The sequence below is a fragment of the Topomyia yanbarensis genome, chromosome 3 (genome assembly GCF_030247195.1).
Source record: "Topomyia yanbarensis strain Yona2022 chromosome 3, ASM3024719v1, whole genome shotgun sequence".
Lineage (NCBI taxonomy): Eukaryota > Metazoa > Arthropoda > Insecta > Diptera > Culicidae > Topomyia > Topomyia yanbarensis.
In genome coordinates this window covers 397,283,431-397,303,093 of record NC_080672.1, presented here as the reverse complement: position 1 = coordinate 397,303,093, position 19,663 = coordinate 397,283,431, and the positions used below count along the sequence as shown (strand labels likewise).

General features: G+C 36.8%; 1 protein-coding gene across 4 annotated transcripts in view; it reads left to right on the top strand.

Annotated features, from left to right (window-relative positions):
- The window catches only part of LOC131689226 (ras-related protein Rab-32), a 65,986-nt gene that overhangs the window by 26,926 nt on the left and 19,397 nt on the right, over positions 1-19,663 (top strand). The window contains exon 1 of one of the 4 annotated variants that reach the window (XM_058974170.1): positions 12,169-14,205. The exons of the other annotated variants lie outside the window; for them this stretch is intronic. Within the exon in view, the coding sequence (XP_058830153.1) occupies positions 12,394-14,205 (1,812 nt within the window). The 5' untranslated portion in view covers positions 12,169-12,393. Of the gene's footprint in view, positions 1-12,168; positions 14,206-19,663 lie in introns of those variants that run through there. 4 annotated transcript variants of the gene reach the window in all.

Here is a 19,663-nt window from a genome sequence, read left to right as displayed (position 1 = left end):
AATACCCTTCTTGAAATATCTGCCAATTCGCCTCATTCACAAAGTAAACCGAAACAGGACGCAACGACGCTTAACAAAACTAGGGTGATGAGCCCATTTGCGCCATGTTTTTATTTCACCCTACCCATTTGAAGACGTTGGTTAGAGCAGTGTCTGCCATCTTTGTTCAACGCATTGAGTCAAATGGTAGCCCAACAATAGGGGCACTTGGTTCGAGTTTTCGTTGCGCTCTGGGTTATTATATTGGTTCTTAACAACGAAGCAAAGCTGTTGATGTCAATTTTTACGCATTCTATTGATTGTAGGCCGAGAAATTGATGAATTAGTGAGGCACCCCGCTTAGTATGGTGAAAATAGGTACTTTACCCTATAAGCTATGAGTCGACAATTATCGCCGCATATCTCGTTATTAGGCCGCAACTATATTAAACATTGGACTGGTATACACCTTTATTTTATCTGCAAAATCCATTTAGGGGCCATCCATATACCACGTGGACAATTTAGGAGAGGAGAGGAGTCACGAGAAAGTCCATGCCAGTCCATGGGGAGGGGGGTCGGGGTATTGGAAATGTCCACGTGGACTTTTCATTATGTTTTTGTCTTTTATAAGAAAATGAAAGAAATTTGCATCGTTGTTGGTGTTAGCGTTTATCTTTAATTTTTTCAATAGGGAGATGACCCAATAGTGGATGAACGCCAACGCCCAAGCAATTTTATAAGTAAACTAACTCAAATTTTCTTATACATGCGCTGTATTTGTATTTATATGAAAGAGCTTTCAATTCTACAGCTAAAAAAATCCGTATATGTAAGTTAAACCTCCACTTTTTGCAAAATGCTAAAAATAGGAAACGCTGTGTATGACCCAATAGTTGTGATATTGTTCCTATAGTTGCAATATCTGTTTTCGCTTATCCACATGGGTTATTTAGTACCATTTTAACAAATATAATGATTCGAACATTAAACATTATCAAATTCTAATAGTTTAATAGAATATATAGTATAAAAAAATATTAATTTTTTTGTTAGTTTATCAGTTTTTTGTCCGACAGTGTACCCGGATACCTTTTCATATTTAAATCGTGAAATTCCAGTGTTCTTCTCCAAGCTGGGGATTGGTATTTAGTGACATCTTAGAACATCCTCAAGTTTAGATTTTTGGGGAATAAAATTGATGAAGTGGAAAACGGGGGTCTGAGGAAGGGTTTCTAGATTTTTTTTACCCCGTAACAGGGCAACAAGGGTACCCGGGTAGCTAAAAACTGAAATGCTCGTGAATGCGGCATTTTCTAACTGATTTTGACTCCAAAACATCTTTTGGATTCAGGAACTTATCTACTTTTAGATTCTGTGAAAATGGATTTTCAGGGATTTCATTTGTGAATTTCAATTGGATACTTGCAATATGGATATCAAAATTAATGGTATTGCCTCAGAAGACTGCATCTTAGGGTCCTGAAATCATTTAGTGATTTGACTCCGAAACGAACAGTGTCATGGTCCCGTAACGATGAATAACAGATATCTAAAACAATTGCAACAATTTTGATACCCACTTTGCCAGTATTTCACTGAAATTCATAACTCGTGTCACAATACCGGAACCGGGGCTGGGGGAGGATTCCGAATTCTCGGGAACCATTCGAATTCGTCAGTTTCATTTTCACAGAATCTGAAAGATGGTGAGATTCTCAATTCAAAACACTCAAAAGTATCCAAATCGGCAAAAACCGCCATATTTTTTAACCTTTTAATTGGAGGGTACACGAGTAACCTTGTCGGCCTGTGCTGTTTTGTGGTTGGTTAAAAGTTGTATAGTGTAAGAATAATAAACGAGGACAACTATGATTAATCAATTTAACAACTGGCTACCTGCGCACTTATTTTTATTTTTTCCATTGAACGTAATTTTCGTAATTTGTTGTCACTTTGACGTTGTCAAACTCGTAAAACAATCCCAATATATTGGATGGAAAAAAGGTTTTTTTTTTAATTTCGTTTATTTGACGCGGCTCATAGCGGTAGCTTAACGGAGCCATGGATCTTTCATGTGTTTACGATACGTAAAAAATGAAAATAAAAACAAATATTGTTGATTGTCCGTTGGATCTCGTGCGCGCAACTTTTTATTGCGCGCGGAGATCTTCTTTCGCGGCTCGCCTACTGCGTCATGGGGACCATTCAATTCTCTCCTGTCCTCCACATCAAGGTCATCATCGTTAAAAGTGCCTTGGTGCTCGCGACCAGATGTTCTTTCCGGCTTCTTGCACTTACGGGTGACCAATGTAAATCCGTCGTCAGGGACGATCCATAAATGACGTAGCATTTTTAGAGTGATTTTTAACACCCCCCTCCCCCATCGTAGCATTTCGTCACAAACCTCTAAATACCCCCCTGGTAATTACGTAGCTTGACGGTAATTCTCCCCCCCCTTGACCTGTCAAATTTAAAAAAAGGAAAAACGATGTTAGTTATTACCCTTTAAAAAGCTGCGTAGAATGACATGACCCCTCTGTCGTCACACATCATCACAAAATACAAAACTCCCCCCTCCTCCATATAATGCTACGTCATTTATGGATGATCCCTCATTGTTATTATCTTCTTCACCGATATTGCTTACAGTGGTTTTTGGGGTGCTGGATGCTGCTTTGGCAGTTGTCAATATGTACTGAACAGCTGCCACAAATTTTGCAACCGTTTGTGCTTCGGGTATTGGTACTAAAAACTCTTTTTTGGGTTGGTTTTCCGTGGATTCGTTGGTAATCGGTAGAGATGCACTCTCCTCTGTATCTTCCGCGCAAGGTTGTCCGTGGTGTGCAGTCTGATTACAATACTTACACGTAGGAGTTTGCCTCTCGTGGGTGCATAACGTAGTTTGATTATTAATAGCATTTTCGTGGGTTTTGAGTTCTAAAATCAAGCGGGAGGGGATAGGTCTTTCGATCCGCATCCTCACCACAAGAACACCGTTAGGTGTACCCGGGAAGAAATTTCTCCACGTATCAGGTGTAACGGATTCTACTTCTCCGTATTGTGCCATGTATTCTGCAACTAGATCAGGAGGGGTACGTGGTGATAGGTCACGTAGCTTTACAACTACACAGTTCTTTTCTATATACACAGGAGTCTTAATTCCAACTTCATCACTTTCAGCCACGTGCTTCAAGTTATTCTGCAAAACGAAACGTTCAGCTTGGGCTAACGTGTTGAATGATATGAGTTGCGAAGATGATGATACTGTAGATACATAACATCCTTGAGCCTAAGCTGCATCTTCACCTTCAGCAGGTATTCCACTTCACGAAAACTCAATCTTATGGAACAGAATTTAAAGTCAACGACTGCTGTGTTCGGTCGGAGCAGAGATTTTTCGTCAACTTTACTCATAATCGAAGGAATTATTTAAAAGTTTCCTTTGTTCTCGAGACAATGCACACTAGATCGAGAGGTTGCTAGTTGTTGTTCACTTGGTTCGATTGTACGTCTGATTTGGGCAGCAGTAGAAAGTAGACTGGAAAAAAAGATATTGTATATTTCCAATCTATGTATGTAGAAAATAGATAGAAACACAAGTATCCAGTGAATTTATCTCCCATATCAGTGGTAGCTGGAGTGAGATTGCACTATGACATCAAACAGAAAACTATTTATGCTATCAGTGAAAGCAAATTGAAAATTCATTGAGATGGTGAAATATTTCATTGATATCAAAATAAGTAATCAATTTGATGTTTGCCAAAGAAATAGAAACAAACATTTTTTTCTAAAATTGTAAGCACATCAAAATGAGATCAAACTATCTAACAGGCAGCAAGTTGGTGTCAGTTACTGACCAGGGGAACACGAAAAACTAAAATCCAAATTTTCAATAGTTTTTTTTTGCAAAAGTGGAACAATTACCCTCAATCCACCATCACGTTCTGCGAGTAAGAAGTCTCGCTGATGAAGAAAGTTACGATACTTGGCCTTTGGCATGGATAACACTCTCGCCCGATCCGACCAACTAAACAACGTAATCCCTAAAGCCTGCGGTGCTCTGCTAGTCTTTCGTAGATTTTCCACTGTTTTAACCTTTCTTAACACCTAAAAAGGTGAAAACTATTGTTTACTTGGTGGGACCGACTTTTGCAACGTTTTTTTTAAGTTTGCGGCCATTTTGACCAAGTTCATCAGTGGGAAATGGTACCGAATGCGGTTATGTGTGGACTACATAGATGTAGGCAGAACATGAATCATAAATGAATACAAACAAAATTAAAAATGTCATACATAATACATTTTGTACATCTTACGACCTATCACGGATGTTCAGTATTAAAATTCAGATGCCGATTTCGGCGGTACAATAGTATTTCGGATAATACTGAACAAGCGACAATGTGGTCAATCATTGAAACTGAATATAATTTCCTTGAAAGCTTATATAAAACCCCATCAAAAATGATATTGATATTTTGACTTAAATATTGATCTTGGATGCTACTTACAGGAAAATCTTCAGGAAGATCGGGAACATCCGTATAATTGTTCAATTCATGAATCTAGTCCTAGAACTCTAAAGTTTGTTCAAAAATATTTGTTGCATTAGCTTAGAATCGTAGTTATGATTGGTAAATTGACCCTATTGGTCACATAATGACCTTCTCAATGATCTGGTAGATTGGCGAAACTGGTTAACTCATGAACCCTGTCCTAGAGTTCCGAGTCATTGTCAAAAACATATAAGAAAATATCTTTCGCGTGCATACAAGCTTTTGAATGGTACAGGGAACCTATTGAACATGCTAAAGATTCATCGTAGAATTGGCCAATTCACAAATTTGGTCTCCTAACTTGTTAGCTTTTTCAAAGTACTTTTTAAGTTTCTGTAGAATCAATTCATTTTTGTGCCCGACATCATGAACCCTGGTTGTCTTTGTAGTGACTTGTCGATCAGTAACAGTTTGGCAGTATTTTCCTTGCTTGACAGGTCACGTTGCGCTTGCGTGAAATCAAGGATAATTTTTCGAAAGGATCATTCTATTATTATAAATAAAGGATCAACTTTCGGTTTAATGAAACTAATAGCACTTCCAGGCAAACTAACACCACCACCATGATGAAAATGAATGAATTAATGAATGGAACGAATTAAATGAATTGATTGAATTAAAAAAAAAAATCAATAAAATTAATCACTTAATTAAAATTAAACAAACAAATTATTAAGACTAATAAAATGATCAAAATAAATAAAATGACTTAAAATAATAAAATTAATGAACTGAAGTGAATGAATGAATTGATTGAAATAAATAAATGAAAAATTAAACGAAATGAAAAAATGAATTTGATGAATAAAATGAGTACAGTAAAGATCCGTTTTTATAAGCCCTTGGTGAATTTTGGGCGGATAAAACGGGGACATTGACAAAATCGGGACATATATTTTTCTTTCTTTTTATGTAACCGAAGCTCTTACAATATTCTTCTTTAGTCCCTAGATATAGCCTCATAACCCTTTCTGATTATTTAGTTTAATTTTCTTTTAAGGGGGTCTGACAGCGAAAAATCAAAAAAAAAAAAATTTTTTTTGTATATTCCGGATATTTATTAATTTTTTTTATTTATTTACAATACTAACTGGGCTCAATCGGCATTAGCCATCGCGATATATTCCGGATATCTAAGATAAGAAATATGTGCTGAAGAAAGGATTTTTTCGAATTCAACTTGGTTCTTCTGCTAGAGCCCATCAAACTACCAACTATCAATTCTCATATGAAGCTGACAAAATCGGGTCAAGAAATTGATAAAATCGGGTCTTCACTGTATAATGAATGAATTGGATAAAATGTACAAGATGACTGGAATGGATTAAATGTATGAAACGATTGAAGAAATAAAATTTAAAATGTAAACGAAATGTATAAAATAAGTACGATAAAGAAATTGAATATGGATAAAATTATTAAATCACTAGAATGAATACAATCAGTAAAATAAACAAAATGAATAGAATATCTGAAATGAAAAGAATGTCTAAAATGAGTAAAAAAATACACATAATTAAACGAATTAAATTAAAAAAATGCAAATATCAATTGTATTATAAAATTAGAAAATTAATAGAACTAATTAAATTGCGCCAAATTAATAATCTGGATAAAATGATTACAATGGATGACCGGAAAAAATAGTAAGCTTGCTACAAAGAAAAAACTAAACAAATAAAAGTGAATAAAATGCATAAAATGGAAACAGCGAATAAAAATGGGTCATTCCGCGCGATGTGATCAAGGCACGTATAATCGACCTTCACGGATTTGAACCAAATTTGGAGGAATTGTTCATCTAGGGCCAATATATGAAAACCCAAATTTTTGTGTAAATTGAATCACCCCTAGGGCCATGGGGGCACCTTACCACTTCCCCAATCCTTCCCATCAGGAAAATGATGAAAAGACGATTCTTGGCAAGGCACAAATCTCCGATCAACATGGGGACCGTGCCATTTGAGCCAGACGCTACTGATTCCTGGGGGCACCCACCCGTTTTGACAAATTGCCAAAACCCTTGATTTTCTTTTGATTATATCTCCAGTTCTATTTACTCTAGAGCCAAAATGTAAGATAGTTCTTGAAGAAAATTATTCAAGGAGTCTTAAAAAATAATAATTTATAGCGGCAGTGCTGCCAACAATGCGATTTTTTCAGTTAAACATCAAAAGTTAAGTTTACTCTCAATACATATATTTTAATTTTCAAAATTCTAATGCCATCGTATTCCACAGACATTTTTACATAAAAACACTTTTAACCTCAATATAATTTGAGCCTATCCGGAGATACTTCGTATTAAATAAAAAAAATCGCAATTTCCCATATGAAATCGCAAGCGCGCAACACAAAAAAAACCAGCTTGAGTATTCTGAGTTCACACATAATTTTTCGTGAAGTAGACAAGAAATAATGAAAAATTCCGTTTATGGTTTGCTTCTAGCAGATCAGGGTCGATTTTTATGACCGTTTGAAGATTTTCTCAATTTCGGCCAATAAAAATGGATTTTTATATCAGAAGATGCGTGTTTTCGCTTCAAAACGGTGTATGTCAGGATGTGCTCAAATTATGTTGAGATTATTAGTGTTTTTGAGTAAATTGCCTGAGGAACACGAAGGCATTAAGATTTTCGAAATTAAAATATATGGGAAGCCGGGGCTATTCGGATCTACTTAAACAAATCGCCCTTTTAGGTGAATAGATGTGAAAGAATTAACCGGTAAATTGTTTGTTTGAAACCTCAGCTACATTTTGTTGCCATAAAAAGTTCATTTGCACCACTCAATGGTAGCGCTAGACGACGATTTGCAAACCTCTACGTTTTTCCATCTTTTTACAATGTAGGACCTGCTTACGGGGTTATTCAATCCGTCATTTTTCTTTTTTTTTACAATTGACTTATTATTACCTATAAAATATCTATAAGAGACACTCCTTAGGAAGCAGCTTTACAAAAACTTAATCTGGTAAGTCACAGCTGTCGATTGGCGGCCCATGTGTTTGCTTTGTTGTGGCGAATGCAATGGTGTGCGCAGCCACTGAACAGTGGTTGACGGAATAGGGGGTCCGAATAGCCCCGTACGCTCATTTCGCACAAAAGTGGTGAGCGTCTCGAAAATATCTGTGTTTTCACCCAAACAAAAATCATTCCATAAAACAGGAGCCCCAAGCCTTCCAAAACACTTACCTTTTTGCCTTTCTCATATAAAAAGGTTATGCAATCACTCTGAAAAACGTCAACCTAATCCCGGCCCGGAGGGCTGAGTGTCATATCCCATTCGACTCAGTTCGTCGAGATCGGAAAAAGTCTGTATGTGTGTGTGTATGTATGTGTGTGTGTATGTGTGTGTGTATGTATGTGCGTATGTGTCAAATAATGTCACTCATTTTTCTCAGAGATGGCTGGACCGATTTGCCCAAACTTAGCCTCAAATGAAAGGTGCAACCTTCCCATCGGCTGCTATTGAATTTTGGATCGATCGGAATTCTGGTTCCGGAATTACGGGTTTCAGAGTGCGGCCACACAGAAATTTCTCATAAAAACTATAGGATAATTTAAAAATAGAATTTTTATTTTTGATGCTAAATGTATTCAAGGTGCATAAAACGTCGAGATTTGATGCAAACAAGAAAAAAATTTGACGAAGATTCACTATTTTGGATTTTGCACATTTTTGCCTTTCTCATATAGAAAGGTTATGCAATCACTCTGAAAAACGTCAACCTAATCCCGGCTTTCGACTCGCATAGGGTTTCTGGACTTTAATAGGGGCGTAGTTGATGGTTTACGGAGAGGGGTTACACTCCCCCTACACTGTTCGCGCCCCTCCTTTAAAAATCTCCTTAAATCATCCCTCAGACCACCACCCCATCCAGCCCTCATACCCCTCCCTTTCAACCCCATCATTTTTAAACCACTACTATATCACAAAGCATACCAATTTAAGCTGGGGAGTCGTTCGTTCATGGGACTTTCGCCCTCCTCACATACCCATCCCCGCATGACAAAATGAGTTAGCAAGCAGATAACATTGATCTAATGCTGATTAGGCTAATGGAGTATGATATTTTTTGTTTCAAGTGTTTCACCGTCGACACGTAGCTCATAAAGTTCGTGGCTGGCATGCCATTGTGTATAAGTGCAAAGTGTACTAAGAATGTAATGGACATTTCCACAATTATGTTGAACATAAAAAGCCTCCGTGCCATAGTTTAGAGAAATGAGAAAGGCACAATTGCACCGCTAGGTGGATTAAAACAGGTTTTTATTTTATTTGTTACTTTTATTTGTTGCTTTAATCATGGTTTTTCCATCATTATGATTTTTGTTTTGAGAATGGCAAAAAAAACGAAACACGTTGTATTTCCTTTCTACAAAAAACAAAGAATCAAATTCAGCTTTGAAAATTAATGTTTCAGAATAGCGCTTCCACGAATATGTACGATAGTCAGAAACTCTTGCTATTTTCTGAGAAATCGAGAGGGTCCGAATTACCCTCACTGTCTTGATAGCCATAGAGTTCCCCTATGTATTGAGAGAAAAAGTAACATTTAATGTTTAACTGAAAAATCGCATAGTTGGCAGCACTGCCGCCAAAATTAATTTTCTTCAAAAGTGTTCTTACGGTTTGATTCTAGAGTAAATATAGCTATAATATATAGAGATATAATTAAATCAAGGGTTTTGGCAATTTGTCAAAAGAGGGGGGGGGGGTGCGCCCATGGTCCGAGGGGTGATTCAATTGACACAAAAAATTGGGTTTTCATATACTGGCCCTAGATAAACACTTCCTCCAAATTTGGTTCAAATCCGTGAAGGTCGCTTTAAAGTTTGCATTTTTTTATTACTTCGCGCGGAATGACCCATATGTTAAATGCATGAAATGTATAAAATCATCACAAATAATTTACAGAATGAAACGGATAAAATAGTTTAAATGAATAAAATGAACTCAAATAAACAAAATGAAGAAAAAGATTACTAAATGACATAAATGATTAAAATGATTAAAATGAAATGCTTACATATTTACAAAATATTTCAATATTGAAAATGAATCAAATATACGAATCAAAACCAGTCCATGATTAATAAAATGAAAAAATGAGCATATGGGATGAAATTTCCAACAAAAATTAATATAAATGAAATGTAAATGTAAATGAATTACGTAAATGAATAGACCGAATTAGACGAACTTGAGAAACATTGTGTCATAAAGTTGTGAAATGTTTGTGGCAACCTCATTATTCAAAGAATGGCTTTTTATCTAATTTTTCAAAACTCCGTTTCGTTTTTTTTTAATTTTTCTTTTTTATTTATATTTTTATCTTTTCAATCTATTTCGCTAGTTTCTGTATTTTTAACGTTTTACTCACTTTTTCTATTGTTTTATATATTTCTTGGTTTTAATGTAAAACATATTTTATTATTTTCGATTCATCGAGTTTTCAGATTTATGCAATATTTTACCAATTTTTCATTATTTTCATCATTTTTTCAATAATTTTCGACTGCTTCAATCTTAGCAATGTTTAGTTTCCTGTTGTCTTTTATCAATTTTTTATCTTATGTCTTTTGGCTTTTCTCGAATATATATTTTTGACAATTGACTTTGAATTGTTTATTTGGTTGATTGTATAATGTTTGTGCATTCTTTCAATATTCAGTTTGCCCGTGGTTTAAATTTTTCATTTTTCCATTGATCACCGATTAGAAAATATTTTTAGTTTTTAAAATTACATAATTTGTAATCGTTCCGTTTCTGCACTTTTACTAATTTTTTCGTATTATTTTCACAGAATGGCAATACATTAAGGCTGCGTAAGTTTAAAAATCCGCGTAAATGAAAACTGTCTAAATTCAAAAATTCGCATAAAAACCGCGTAAAAATACCGCGCAAAAGAAAACCGCGCAGAAATAGCCTGAGTGTATGTTATAGTACTGCAGAACTTTGACCGATCTGGCCAAAAGACGATACCATTGACATTAGTTCCAAAAAAACTCGTACCTGGACATTCATTACAAATTAACAAAAATGGCTCTTTTCAATGTCACCATAAATTTCGAAGAGATATTTCGAATACTCTACAAGCAACTAAAGCAAAAAACTGGTACATAACTATAACATTTCAGTGTATTATACGTAATATCAGTGAACTCCAATGGCTTTCAAACTTGAACGTTTTGGTACTCTTCAGAAGTGGGGGCACGTTCGTTGGACCCTCCAGATCCGTATTTTCTCTCTACGGCCATGCCTCTGACCTAAATCAAACACATATAACAGACTACCGTACGAATAGAAAATTATAAATTACAATAAGTTTTTTTCTGTTTTGAAACATTTTCCAATCTTCAACAAAGATTTTTATCCTTGTATGTGGGTGTCATATGCAATAACAATGCAAGAGACATGTTCATAAACAGCTATGGATTCATTGTTATCGTAAATAAGAAAAGCACAATTGAACTACTAGGAGGATTAAAAATGTTTTTTTTTTCATAATCGTAGAGTCAATATAATGTAATCAAATTTTTCGCACGAAGAAATAAACTAGAACTTTTCATCTACCAGTGGAAGTGAAGTTGTGTCACATTGTTTCAAGAAACATTTCGCATGCGAAATCCGCCATCACGCGGAATCGAATCCTGCGGGTGGCTCAAAACCTGCAATCCCGTCACGTTCATTCCATTCCACCTACCTTTCACGGATGAATTGAAGTAGACAGACCAGGCGAACGACGATGGAAAACCCCATCGGCACAAACCAGTTACCATTGACATTTACCGCAAGACATGCCGCAACCGCTACAAAAAGGATCAATTTCCCGTTCAAAACGATTTGAGCCGTACATTGCAATGCAATTCAATGCACGCAACGCATGACTTACGAGGCAGTAAAACAACATTTAGTCGAAAATGCATACGTTCGGTGTGACGAAATTGTTTTGGATGCTGACCGCGACTTCATACATACTTTGAAAAAGTTGATTCAGTGCATAGCGGTGAAGGACTAAATGGTGCTTTTGTTCAAGGATGCTCTACAAATATGTGCCAGTTGTTGATAACGGAGAAAAAAATTCGAGTCAAAAAAGAATCGAAAAAACACAACATAATTGGAGCTTATCAGTAATCCGTTGGCGTTCGGAAGTGTTTTGACCGCGCGAATTCAAATATTTGCCCTTTCCTAAGGTATGATAACCTTTGGAAACTAGTCACACATTAAATTCTAAAACAAGACGCTGAGTTCTGCGATCAAACGTCGAAATCGTAACAGTCATAAAGTTGCTCATCAACCATCGAGTTCGGATCAGTTTGTTGGCGGAGCTGCGAATTAACTGCGCCTCAAGTACTTTACGTTTATTACGCGACGAAGCTTGGCACGGTGTTCGGGAAATTCGATATCTTCTTTGGTGCGTGAGGTGCATGCCTGGTCGAAGTGGGGGAAACTTACTCTCAACTGGAAAGCGTGCAGCCGGGTGTTATTTCGCAAAGGAAAGGAATATTATTCTTGGCATTTTTGCCTTTTTGCGGTACCGATCCTCGACTGAGGGCACCACCAGCATTCGCTCGCTCGGTCGTCGGTGTGTGGTTGTGTGTCGGTTTTTTTTATGTAACAAAGTCGACGACGACGCCGACGACGGCTGTGAGAGCTGCAGTAATCAAATTAGATTCTATACGTCGCGCAGTATCATCGGTGAGGCACACAAAAAAGCCGATCCTACTACCATAAGTTAGACTCGCTTCCGTGCGGTAGAGCAAAACAAAAACATTGCTAAACGCGAGCTCGCAGTGTATTGTGGCTTTCGAGACAGACGGTCGTTTGAGTGGGATTAGCGATCGCGATGAATAGGACAGAATCCGAGGAAAGCCCGGTCGAGCTGCTGGTGGAAACTGTGTCACCTACGGCGTCCGATCTTGGTTCCATGTCCGATTCTCCGGTCAGGACTCAGTCAAGACAGAAAAAGAAAAAGAGTGGCTTGTCGTTTAAGAAAATTCGAAGCAACGCTCAAAGACTAATGCCGGGACGTAAGAAAAGTGAAAAAGATGGAGAAACTGAGGAAATGGAGCAAATCGAAGAAGGCCCGCCCACTGCGTCACCACCCGATCCCCGGGTGGACGAGATCAAGTCAACGGAAAGTCTTCCAGCGATCAACGAAGAGCAACCGGTTCTGCAAGTGACCAAGTCCAACGATGAAATTCCCGCCGAAAGAAAAGCGAAAAAGATTCACAAACCGAACCGCGCTGCAAGTTTCGTGAAAAAACTCGCCGGTCGGAAGGGAAAAGTTGCTCCCAATCCAATCAGTTTCCCTCAAGAGGACGACACTTCAGCTTCGACCATGGAGACTCCACTCAGCATCAAACGACGAACGCCAGAAGGTGCGAATCTCAGCGTCTCCGACACAAGTTTGTACGAGAGCGATAAACCGAGCGGCGAAAGTTTCAAAATCGAACTGCTCGAAAGTGAACCCAAAGTAATCCGTACAATAGCTCCTAAAAAGACCGAAATGAAAATCACTCTGGTAAATAAACAGCCACCAGAAAGCAAAGGGAGTTCTAGGGCTTCTTCCGCTGCCGGTGTTCAGTTACTCGAGACGTCGGCTTTAGTCATTCAATCATTACCACCAGCAGCTTTGGCGTCGTCGTCGTCGTCGTCATCGTCATCATCGTCGGCTTCATCGTCATCGACAAGCGGCGGTGATAGCGCAAAACCAGGCTCAGTCGCAAGTGTTGGTGAGTCGAAGACAGTCGCATCAAGTTCTATCGCTTCGAGCTTCGATTCTAAACCAATTAGGTCCATTCGTTCCCCGAAGGTAATAACCACGGCCATTCAGGACAATATCGCCGTCTCATCTACTAAGGAGATTATCAAGCCGGAAATTGTTACCCCAAAAGTCGCTCTACCGGAAGTTGAAACAGACAACGTAATCGAAACACTCGAAGTGCATGACAATAGCGTAAAAGTTTTACCATCGCCAGAAAAAACTACCGACAAATTGAAAAACTTTTTTATGAAGAAGGAAGCCCAGAAAAAGTCCTCCACCGCCCCGGAAGGTTCGTCACAAACCACTGATCCTCGCCCACCAACTCAGAGTACCGTCCGAACGCAGGAAGCAGCCAAACCGTACCAGTTGGGAAATAACATAAAAAACCCGAATCTGTCCGGTTTCAAGCCCAGCGCCAAGACACCGGAACCAGCTGAACAAAAACCATCCACCTCCGGCGTGAGTAAGGAGGAAAATCGTCCTCCCGATGCAATAGTGTTCAACATCGGCAGTCAGGTTCGACCGAACCGCACTTCGAGTCCGCGACAGTCGAGGACACATCAGCCACCGCTTCTCGCTCCATTGAACCCAATCGTAACGGATACCATCAGCGGACCCCAGTCCAGCAGCTACAGTCGATCGAAATCGTTCGAGGAGTACAATTCTTCGCTGGACAATCGCGTGTCCCTGGACGAGAGTTTGCTGAGTGAGAATTCACGCCGCAGGATTGCATACGTTGCACAGCCTACCCTATTTACCCCGGAGGAGGAGGAACTGGTGAGTGGTCGGCCGTCACTGCTGTCCAGCGATTATTCCGCGGATTCAGCCGATTTTCTCGATAGCAAAATGTCGCCCCATGGAGATTTGCTGCTGGAGAAGAATGATAATGGGGTGAGTGAAGCGTTTGTGTTTTTTTTTATTAGTGAACATTGTGTAAAGGGAAGACAGTGAGCCAGTTACATCCAGTGAAAGCAGAAGGTAGAAAGTATATAATCAGTCTCACCTAATGATCTATCGATCAGGACAGTTGCCATTCGACTCAATAACGAGTCACGAAGTTGTTTGTTGTTAAATGTTTTGTCATTGCCACCACTAAGATTATGAAATGTGATTTCGAGCTACAATGTTGTCATCTTTGTTGGATTTGTTGTTGCTTTTAAATGTAAATTGATTAGTCTTCCTGTGCTGCACAGTGACACATTACCATACAAACTAGTGGCAAAATGTGTTAATCCTTTTGAGTAATGACATATAGTGCTAAGAGAATATATTCGTAAATATGTTACAAATAGGTCAGGGACGTCTAAAGACCTCTGGGGCCCCTAGGCTTTACTAGACTAAGAGGGCCCTAGAGATGATCAGATGTAGAATTTCATTCTACGAAAATGATAAAGAATTACTGCACAAAGATTATTGATTATAATTCAGAATACCGTTTTGAACCCAAGGTTTTTCAAAATAGTGAATATTGTAATGGAAAGAAAAACAGTAATTGATTTGAAATATTTGCATCCGTTCAATAATATCCGCAGTTAACAGTATTCTAATAGCGGTAAGCTTGAATCTAGTTGGTACCGCCACACGGTACTATCTTTGATTTTAGGCCTGAGTTTAGTCCGGCCTAAGACGTTAGTACCTGTCATTGCAGAAATGGCTGCATCCTGAAGCCAAATGAAAACAGTGTAAAAGGCCTCCATGTTCCTCTTTCATACATCTCAATAATTTGAATCAACTTTTCGAACTTTATGTGCAATATTATGGCCCATGTTGCACACAAACCATATGAGGGCAAGTAAGCAAGTTTTATCCCGTACGAAAAACAGGTGTAATCGAATTTTCAATGATTTTTTTAAAATATTCTTTATCGTCCTATATCTAGAAGGTGCTACACGCTCATTTCAAAACGCCACATCGAAGAGTTATATTGCAGGTTAGCAGAAGTCGAATCATATTGAAACAAACTGTCGAACGAAATTTTATAATTGGATTCAGAGATGAAAATTGTTTTCGTTCGTTAGTTTACCTATGGCTATCAAAATGAGTGAAGTTTAATTTGCTCACAATTTTTTAGTTATTTTTACACGAGGAAAAGAATATATAATCACAATTTGTTCCCTTTTCTAGTTGTATCTTCTCACAAAGAACACCATAAGCAAGTGGAAGTTTATTTACATTTTTACTGCTTTTGAAAGAGTTTAAAACTAAGATTGAATAAAAAATTGTAAATGAAGCCATGCCATATAGCCTAAGTAACACTTTTAAATATGACGGCAAACAAACTGTTACAAATATTCTCATTTTGATCGTTATTTAAATGTTATCGGAGCTTGCTTGTATTATTTCGTAATTTATAATTTTCTAGCATATCTTGAACGATTTGCATTTCCGCTGTAGTACAAAATTTCGTTTAATTCTTTATGATAGGACAGATATGCACAGGGTATGAAAGAGCTGTCAAAGCTGAGACTAGACAGATGACTTGGCAAAATGACGCAAAAAGTTGAATACGGAAAAATCGCTTAAATCGTGTCGGAACTTAAGGGGGGTTGTGTAAGGTATTATCGTCCCAAAAATTGATACTTTAATTTTTTTCGATGCAAAGATTCTTTGTCTTTTCAGTCAGGCGCCACATCGAAATCTTGTTTTGCGGTATACACCATAACTCAAAATCTACTGGACAAACGTTGAGACATTTGCACAGTTGTTTTTCACAGCATTTCACAAGTAATTAAGGGAGCTTTTATTTTTTGGTCGATTTTCGATTTTTTCGTAGTACTTTGAAACGAAAGTCCGATTATTGCTAAAACAACGATTAACATGTTATTGTAAAGTAATAATATTTAGCAGTTTGCAAAAAGCTCTTATAGTTGCCTGGGCAATGATGTGAAGAACTGTGCAAAATTCAGAACGATTGGTCCAAGAAATTTTGTCTGCATCCAGTATCAGGTTCAATTTGTAAATTTATAATTGTCAATTCATTATCAGACAGATGTCAGACTATAGGAAATAACTAATTATAATTTTTATTAATTAAAATTACTGGACTTTTGGTATTTCAGGCTTGATTGGGTAGTCGTGCTGATAATTTGAATTACTTTATTTTCAGCAAAGTATGTCTGCCAAATTCTATATATATGGTTAGTAGACTAGTTGGGTAGGATGGTATAATAAGCCCCACCAGGCTAAAATTTCAGATTTCCATTCCATGGACGACATAATTATATGAAGCAAATAAATAATTTTTATGGGATTTTTCATGTGCTGCAGGACAGCAACTGATACAAACTTTTCAAAAGATGTAAGCTTCCACTCTTTTTCTATAAGCATTTGATTCAATTTGGAACAGTCAGATTTGGCTGAACTGACAAACTACTAAGTGTAATGTTAGAGAAGCTCTTCAAGCCCTTGGAGTGGCTAGCGCCTAACAATACAACTCTATAACGTTCTCGATAGTATGCACCATTATTAGCAAAATAACTGTTTGGTCAATTATGGATCTTAAATAATAAATTATTTAAGCGGTTACTCCACTGTAGAATTTTAAAGCAATCGATTTTTTATTTATTAGTCTAAAATGTGTTTTAGGATTTAAAAAATGATATCCCAAAACATGGAGAACGAAAACAATTCAAAAATATAATTTTCAACTTTGCCGCAACGCTTCTTATGTATAACCCATGTGTACTGCAAACTTTAACCGCGTTTTTCTCGAAACCACTGGCCGGAAATGTAACTCGAGCAAATGATTTTTGGTCGTTTTGAAATTTTCACAGTATATTCAAAATTGATTTTTCTAGTCACGTACGCAGGATTAAATTTTTCATTGCTTACCTTTTATTGATTAACGATTTTGTGTAGATTTTTATGACATTCTCTACGTTTTTTCACTCTAAACTGCGCCATTTCGCTTAAAATCAAGATATCGAAAAAATCCTACGTACATCGCTATTGATATAAGGAATCAGAAAAACTTTAGTTTTTGGCGCTAGGTCAAAAATCACGGGAGATAGATTTCCGACCGTGGACCCCTTCCAAAAAAACGCGCATGAGGTGAAAATACTGCAGAGCCGCCATCTTGTGATGAAATTGCTCGAAAAAAATATTTTATTTGATACAATACTTATGTTATAAATCCCATTCAACAAGATGTCGATTCACCATTTTATTGAGCAATAAAAAAATTCTCGAAATAATCAGACTATTAAATGGCATAAACAGTGAATTTTAAATTAACTTTATTATACAGTTTTTTAACATAGCCGTGTATTGCTGATCAGAACGCAGCAATGCAAATGGCAGCATCATGTTACCGGAAGAAGATAAAAATATGCAAAAATTTGTCATGCTTCTCTTGCATACATTTTGTTATTTTCAATCCTCTCTTCGGCTTTCTTAAGTATAAATATGGCTCTCTTTACTCGCAATAAAGATGGCAATAAATAAGCCAGTTTATCAGGTAGGAAAGACAAGCACTGTCGAACTACACTAATAAAATAAAATACCAATTAATGCGTAGAAAACTACGCATTTGCAATAAAAGTGGAATAACCCATTAAGTGGGTAAAGAGTTCGTATCCATAAATGAATACAGCTCTTGTACGTCAACCTGGGTATGTTTTACCCTTTATTTTTCGCAGAATTGTTACAACAAAACGCGTGAAAAATATCCATTCATGAAAATCGTGCCAGAATGAAAAATGCTGTCAATAGAATTATTTCTGAATTTAAAAAACATAAAATAACATTCATTTCAGGGGTGGGCGTAGCGTAGTTGGTAAATCGATTGCCTTGTACGCAACGCACCTGAGTTCGAGTCCCGACCCCGCACATAGGGTTAGAAAATTTTCATAAGAGATTTGTCTATCCCGAAGAGGCGAATGACCTTAAGGTTAAAACCTCTATAATCGAAATAAAAAAACATTCATTTCACATTATTGTCTCCTTAACTACTTAACAAAATAAAACCGCCAGCTGGATATATTTTTAATGGCTGGATCTTTTGGCTTCTCTAAAAATGCCAAACGCAAATTTGCAACATCCTCAGTAGTTTAAACAGCCGTTTTTTATGAGCATTGCCGAAATGTTCCGTTTCCGCCACGTACTCAGATGCAGGCCGGTAATTTGCAGCTTCCGCTACTAACCTTAGTTTGCAGGTTAACTCGCTTAAAATAATTCTTAATGACTTTTCCCTCATTATTAAGATCAGTATATCCATTGACATTATCTCATCGAGTAGTTGTGAAATGAATAAAAAGCACCAATTGTTATAAGCAATAAAATATCCATTTTTTGACAGCTCGAATAACTTCCGAAATGGGCAATTTGAATACATAAAATGGGTAAAGTATTTTTAACGTGTTTATCTACTCGCATTTTTTTATTTCCTCGTTCTTTCCTTCTCTCTACACGCTTGATTCCAATTGCACATCAAAGGGTCACAGTAGAGCACGTTTGGATAAATTGAGATCTATTCAATCAATTCAGATCAAAGTTGTTTTTGTGAATTAGAAACAGAACTACAATAAGAATTGTTTTGATTCTTTTCTTTTTGCTTATCGATAAGAGAATAAGCGGGGCCATTTCCTTCGTTAATATAAATCGATAACATATTTTCACGAATGATTGCCCATATATCTATTGTATCACACATCAAAGAAAGTAAATAACGGAAGAAAATTATTGTTTTTAGGGGATAGATCCAAACAAATGACAATTGGATATAGATCGTAAAATGCAATATTTTATGTATTTACTTACACTGGTCATGATCAAATTGAATCAGAATGTTAACAACTTATAAATTAGCTCCACAAATACCCTAAGCTAAGAGTAAACAATTAATTTTAAATCTGTTCAATATTCCAATAAGAATAAAATCACATAAAACTTCTGAATACAAAATGTTTTGAAATTTATTGTGAACACAACGGTGATCAATATATTAATTTCGATTTTTGGCACAAATCGTTCCAATTTGCATTGATACATTATAGAAATGTATCAATATTCTGTCTGCCAAAGTGCAAAAAAATTAAATATTACCCTCGTGAATATAAATGATCATTCTGTCAAAGTTTAATTTTCTGTTTGATCTTTGTTTACTTTTTCTTTAAACCTCGCTGAAAAACGTTTATAATTTTAATTCGCAGACCTTCATTGATAATTGATCTTTATTCCAAACTTGTGAAAATTCACTTGAAACGAAAATAAAGGTTCTCCCCCACGTCGATAGGTATCATGTTCAATTAGAATGACACTCACAGTTCATTTTAAATTCAAATTGAAATATTTTAACCAATTTTTTAATCAAAGTATGAAATCTCGACAAACATATAATTCCGGCTTAAAA